The sequence below is a fragment of the Sorex araneus genome, chromosome 10 (assembly GCF_027595985.1).
Source record: "Sorex araneus isolate mSorAra2 chromosome 10, mSorAra2.pri, whole genome shotgun sequence".
In the NCBI taxonomy this organism is placed as follows: Eukaryota; Metazoa; Chordata; class Mammalia; order Eulipotyphla; family Soricidae; genus Sorex; species Sorex araneus.
Window position 1 is genome coordinate 67,093,239 of NC_073311.1, and position 6,016 is coordinate 67,099,254.

The 6,016-nt window shown below is 67.2% G+C and overlaps 1 protein-coding gene across 1 annotated transcript; it reads left to right on the plus strand.

Annotated features, from left to right (window-relative positions):
• The first annotated feature begins 1,448 nt into the window (after positions 1 to 1,448).
• ALG10 (ALG10 alpha-1,2-glucosyltransferase) lies at positions 1,449 to 5,438 on the plus strand. The gene is made up of 3 exons (XM_055118178.1): positions 1,449 to 1,666; positions 2,337 to 2,534; positions 3,153 to 5,438. The coding sequence occupies exons 1-3, from the start codon at positions 1,490 to 1,492 to the stop codon at positions 4,188 to 4,190; spliced, it is 1,413 nt and encodes a 470-aa protein (XP_054974153.1). The 5' UTR covers positions 1,449 to 1,489; the 3' UTR covers positions 4,191 to 5,438.
• The last annotated feature ends 578 nt before the right edge of the window (positions 5,439 to 6,016 follow it).

Below are 6,016 nucleotides of genomic sequence, written 5' to 3' on the forward strand. Positions count from 1 at the left end.
GGGGCCACGGTCCGCCCACACGCCATGTCCCACAGTTTGGGAAGTTCCCCCCACGGGACTGTCTCTCCTTTAACGGGCAGCGAGCGCCCCACCTGTCTCCCAGAGGCTTGCCCCTGTCCTACCACAGGCTCCCTCACACCGTGTCCCCTCACAGCATGTCCCCCCAACGTGTCTTCTCACATCACATTCCCCCTCACCACACACCCCTCGCATCGCACTCCCTCACATCTCTCCCCCCGCCTCAGCCCCCCAGGTCAGGCCCCTCACACCGCCGGCACAGAAGTGGGCCTTCCCGCGCCGCTGCGCTCCTGAGAACCGTGTGAAACATCTGTGCGCAAACTCGCGGGACGAGAGTCAGTTCACCGCAGGAAAGGTGGGAGGCGCCAGGTCCCTCCTCGCCCAGTGAACGCTGACAGGGGACGTCCCTGGCACCGCCCCGTCCTGTGAACCACCCCCCTGTCCCGTCACGCCGTCTACCGGCCTCCCGAGAATGCCGGCCAGGCCCTGGCCCCGTCTCCGGTCACAGCAGCCCACGCGGGCAAGGCCCTGGGTTCCGAGTCGTCTCTGGGCTCCCGGCTGGACCCCAGTGCTGTCATCTAGTCTCTGGTCACGGCCATGCGTGGCTCAGTCCTGTGCTCCTGACCGTGTCACTGCCCCTAGGGGCGCCGGCCTAGCTGACAGCGGAGGAGAGAGAGAGACCGAGAGAGACAGGGAGAGAGAGGCCGTGAGAGAGAGAGACAGGGAGAGAGGAGAGAGACAGGGAGAGGGGGGAGAGAGGAGAGAGAGGAGAGAGGAAGAGAGGAGAGAGAGAGAGAGAGAGAGAGAGAGAGAGAGAGAGAGAGAGAGAGAGAGAGAGAGAGAGAGAGAGAGAGAGAGAGAGAGAGAGAGAGACGGTGAGGGGGGCGGGAGGGTCTTCTCATCTGCGGCCAAATTCCACCCCAGCCCCGGGGAGTGAGCTCCTTGTGGCATCGACAGCCCACACCTCACAGCACCTCACACCCCTCACTTCATGTCACGTCCCCCCCACATCACGTCACGCCACGTCCCCTCGTCACGTCACGTGCCCTCGCAGCACGTGCCCTCGGGTCCCCCTCGGAGGCGCCGCGGGTCCGAGGTGAGGCCGGGGCTCCAAGCCGCACTCCTGGGGCCGCCCCTGACGGACCCCCAGGCCAAGCCGGCGCGTCGCGGCGACATCGAGCGCCCGCGGCGCCGCCTGCAGGCGAGCACTTGATCCCTGGCGCCGAGTCGCCAACCGGGCACGGGGTCCCCTCCGCGGGGCGACAGTGACCCCTGCTGGCGACGCGCGGAATCACGCTCCCGCGCTCGGCGCGGCGGCCCGCCCCTTCCGGCGCGTCCCCGGCCCGCCCCTTCCGGCGCTTCCGACTCGCCCCTTCCGGCGCAACCGACTCGCCTTTTCCGGCGCGCCCGGCCCTCCCCTTCCGGCGCGCGGCCCGCCCCTTCCGGCCTTCTTGGCTGTCCGGCAGCGGCCATGGGCGCGGGCTCGCTCGAGGGCTACTACTTCTCGGCCGCGCTGAGCTGCAGCTTCCTGGGCTCCTGCCTGCTCTTCTCCGCCGTCGGCCGCGCGCTGCGGGAGCCCTACATGGACGAGACCTTCCACCTGCCGCAGGCGCAGCGCTTCTGCGAGGGCCACTTCTCCCCCGGGCAGGTGCGCGCGCCCGGCGGGTGGGTGCAGGCGCGGGTGTGGCTGCAGGGGAGGGTGCGGGTGCAGGCGCGGGTGTGGGAGCAGGGGACGGTGCGGGTGCAGGCGGGTGCAGGCACGGGTCGGGGAGCAGGTGCAGGTGAGGGTGCAGGTGAGGGTGCAGGTGGGTGCAGGCGCGGGTGTGGGAGCATCTGCAGGTGAGGGTGCAGGCACGGGTGTGGGTCAGACGGGTGCAGGTGAGGGTGCAGGCGTGGGTGCTGGTGGGTGCAGGTGAGGGTGCAGGCGCGTGTGGGGGTCAGGCGGGTGCAGGTGAGGGTGCAGGCACGGGTGTGGGTCAGATGGGAGCAGGTGAGGGTGCAGGCGCGGGTGTGGGTCAGACGGGTGCAGGTGAGGGTGCAGGTGCAGGTGTGGCTGCGGGCCGTGTGGACAGGCACAGCTGCGGTCCGTCTGTCCGTCCGTGCCCTCATCAGCCTGACTGCGCGCGCATCTGGTGACCCGGAAGTCGGCAGCTTCCCTGGCTTGGAGCGGGGCCCTCGCGGGTTGGGGGTCCGGCTGTCTGCGCCCAGCGCCTGGAGCCCCTTCTCGGGCCCTTGTCCGCCCTGCCCTGCGCTCGGCAGAGGCTCCCGAGGGCGGGCGGGCGGAAGGGAAGTGGCGCCTCACTCTGGCCTGTCTGCAGTGGGACCCGATGATCACGACGCTGCCGGGCCTGTACCTGGTGTCGGTGGGCGTGGTGAAGCCCGCGGGCTGGGCCTTCGGCTGGTCCGACCATGCCGTGTGCTCCATCGGGATGCTCCGCTTCGTCAACCTGCTCTTCAGCGTGGGCACCTTCTACCTGCTGTACCTGCTGCTCCGCCAGCTGCACCCCAGAGCCAAGGTGGGTCCAGCTTGGGGGGCGGGAGGCCTTCTCGTGTTCGGTTTTGGTTCTGCAGCCACACGCGGGTCACTGGGCTGCCGCTGTCTCTGCCGGGCGCTAGGGTGGGGCCGCCTGCGTGCAGAGCCTGTCTGGGCCCCGAGCATTTCCCAGCCCTGGTAAACTGTCTCTGGAGTCTGGTCAAGAAGCGTCCGTAGTGGTCGGTGTTTACGCATGTGTGTGAACAGAAAGCTGGTGCCCGAGTCTCCTCTAGCTGCGGCTTTTGAGACAAGCAGCTGCTTGTGTGTCCGGCTGGCTGGGTGAGTTTTCCTTGCTCACATTTTGTGGTTGGCGCTGCTCGTACAGAGGTAAGGAAACGTCCGACCCTTTGCTTGGAGAGCTTGTGTGTTGAGTGGGGAAACCTCCGTTACTTGGGGCAGAAACGCAGGCCTGCTCTGATCCGCCGAGGGTCTCTGGCTGGAGACATCGGGGCCGGACTTGGGCTGCCTGACTGACCCCCGACTCGTGGGTTTGCCTGGAAACCTCTCGTAGACGTGGTTGGCAGAGGCGGTGTTTGGAGAAGACGCGGGCAGTCATGTTTTCTCCCCGGCTCCAGTAACGGGCCCCGTCTCTCCCGCACAGGCGTCCGGAGTGCAGCGGGTCCTGAGCACGGTGACCCTGGCCGCCTTCCCCGTCCTGTACTTCTTCAACTTCCTCTACTACACCGAGGCGGGCTCCGTGTTCTTCACCCTCTTCTGCTACCTGATGTGCCTGTACGGGCACCACAAGACGGCCGCCCTGCTGGGCTTCTGCGCCTTCATGCTCCGCCAGACGAACATCGTGTGGGCCGCCTTCTGCGCGGGCAGCCTCGTGGCCCAGCGGCTGGCCGAGGCCTGGGGCACGGAGCTGGCGAAGAGGAAGGAGGCCCGGCCGCCGCGCTCCGAGCTGGGGGCGCTGCTCCGCTTCCTGGGGGCCTTCTGCGCGCGCCCGCGGAACCTCTGGGCGCTGCTGCGGCTGACCTGGCCCTACGTGCTCCTGGGGCTGCTCTTTGGCGCCTTCGTGGTCCTCAACGGCGGCATCGTGGTGGGCGACCGCAGCAGCCACGAGGCCTGCCTGCACGTGCCGCAGCTCTTCTACTTCTGCGCCTTCACGCTGTGCTTCTCCGCCCCGCACCTGCTGTCCGTCGGCCGGCTCAGGGCCTTCCTGCGCCTGGCCTGGCGGCGCCGCGGGGCCTGTGCGCTCCTCACCGCGCTGGGGCTCGTGGCGGTGTGGCGGTTCACCTACGCGCACAAGTACCTGCTGGCGGACAACCGGCACTACACCTTCTACGTGTGGCGGCGCGTGCTGCAGCGGCACGCGGCCGTGCCCTACCTGCTGGTCCCCGCCTACCTGTTCGCCGGCTGGGCCATCGCCGACTCGCTCAGGGCCAGGTCCGTCTTCTGGAAGCTGGCCTTCTTCACCTGCGTGGCCGCTGCGACGGTGCCCCAGAGGCTCCTGGAGTTCCGGTACTTCATCCTGCCCTACGTCATCTACAGGCTGCACATCCCGCTGCCCTCCGCCCCCCGGCTGGCCTGCGAGCTCGGCTGCTACGTGGCCGTTAACCTCCTGACCTTCCACCTCTTTCTGAATAAGACGTTCCAGTGGCCCAACAGTCAGGACGTGCAGAGGTTCATGTGGTAGGGGCTGCTCAGGCTCGGGCACTGAGGCCCACTTCCCCTGGGAGCGCCAGGTGGGCGGGTGACGTGGGACTTCCTCCAGCACGTTGGTGCCTCTCGTGCCACCATCACACACGGGTGGGTGCCACGACCTGGAACGGGGAGGGGAGGGCAGGGAGAGACGGGCAGACACAAGCTGTGGAAGGAGGTGCCTGTCCCGCGCACCCAGGTCAGGGGCCGCTGCACTGCCCTGCGGCTCGGCCCCTGGTGTCCCTGTGGGTCAGTCTGCGGGCCTTCTCGGGCCGGGCTGCTTCTCAGCCGCAGTTCCTGGAGCCCCTAAAGGCCCCGGCGCCCGAGTGAGTGGGCAGCCCTCTGCCCACAGGTCACGTCAGTCTCGGGGTGCCGTAGACGCACGGGAGATCGGGGCCTCAGCCCATGTTTGGGTCAGGTTGACTTTGTTAAGAATCTGGAACTGGGGAGTCCCACACAATGGTCACAGATACTTACGTCAGCGAGGACCACCTTTAGTTTACGTTTTACTGGTTTTGGGGCCACACTCCGCGGTGCTCAGGGCTCACTCCTGACTGCCGGGGTTTGAGGGCCATGGATCTACCCAGGTAGGCCACGTGCAAGGCAGGCGCCCTCCCCGCTGTACTGTCTCTGGACCTGGTTTACGACACGGAACCTGTATTCACCCTCGCTGGTGCTCCAGAGATTCGGGACCCCCAGAAGCCGCCCACACCGTCTGTTTGGGTGTTCCGGACACTTCCTGCAGTGACAGTATTTCTCACAGATGTTTCAAAATCAGAGTTTCTCGCCGTTCTCGATTAAGTGGTGAAATCTGCTGAGGAGCCCGAGAGCCTGCAGCCGGGCCCTGACTTCTGTCCTGGGGTCGGGCAGAGTGGGGGGCTGTGGGCGGGGCATCTTCACGCACACTCCCTGAAGAGCAGAGCAGGAGGCACGAGCGCGTGACTCAGCCCACGGTGTCCGTGGACTCACCACAGCGGCACGTCCCGTCTCAGCCCTGCCCTGGTGTCCTGCTCGGGGCCCGTCGCCGGCCCCGGCTGCCGCTGCCTTTGCCTGCCATGCGGACGCCGCTCTGTGGGTGCTCCGGCCGTGCCGGGTCCCCACACTGCCCTGCGTGGTTGGACTCAGGGGAAACTGGTTCTGGCCGGCACCGGCCCTGCCGTGGGGTTCTGGGTAACGTTGGCGACAGGCCCAGTGTCTTCGAGACTTGTGTAGTTGCGAACGCGCTAATAAAAGATGAAGGATACGTGTTTCGGACGTGATGCCAGCCTGGCGTGTCCACACGTGGGAGTCGTTCCGGGCTGGGTCTGCCTCGCTTTGCAGCCGGCGCCTTCAGTGGCACTCTGGTACCGGGTTTGGACTTGTCCGTCTGTAGCAGCCTGAGGCGAGGCTGGGGAACGAGCCCTGCCGTGGCCCTACAGCCTGGGGGCCTAGTGCGGGGTCCACGCTGGCGGCCCACACGGGTCAGCGCTGGAGCTGCGGGGTCTGTGTGGAGGGGCCGGCCAGGAGCACCTTGCCAAGGGGAGGCCGCGGCACAGGGCCTGCAGCAGCCGGGAAGGTGAGTTTGCTGCCCCAGCGGAACGTGTCGGCCCAGCACGGCCCCCGTGACGGCAGGTCGCCGCCGGGCCCCAGGACTGCAGCTTCACACATCCGTCCCCACAGGCCCCAGGACCGCAGCTTCACACGTCCGTCCCCACAGGCCCCAGGACTGCAGCTTCACACGTTCGTGTGTCACGTGCTATGTGTATCTGTGCCATGTGATCTGTGCTGTGACCATGTGTTGTGTGTTTTAGCCATGTGCCGTGTGCTATGTACCGCAGCCAC

Bases quoted from the DNA above. Each gene is read 5' to 3' on its own strand.
- ALG10 (XM_055118178.1), top strand. From the start codon at position 1,490: ATGGGCGCGGGCTCGCTCGAGGGCTACTACTTCTCGGCCGCGCTGAGC. The intron at 1,667-2,336 runs GTGCGCGCGCCC...GCCTGTCTGCAG, and splicing joins GCCACTTCTCCCCCGGGCAG to TGGGACCCGATGATCACGAC. The intron at 2,535-3,152 runs GTGGGTCCAGCT...TCTCCCGCACAG, and splicing joins AGCTGCACCCCAGAGCCAAG to GCGTCCGGAGTGCAGCGGGT.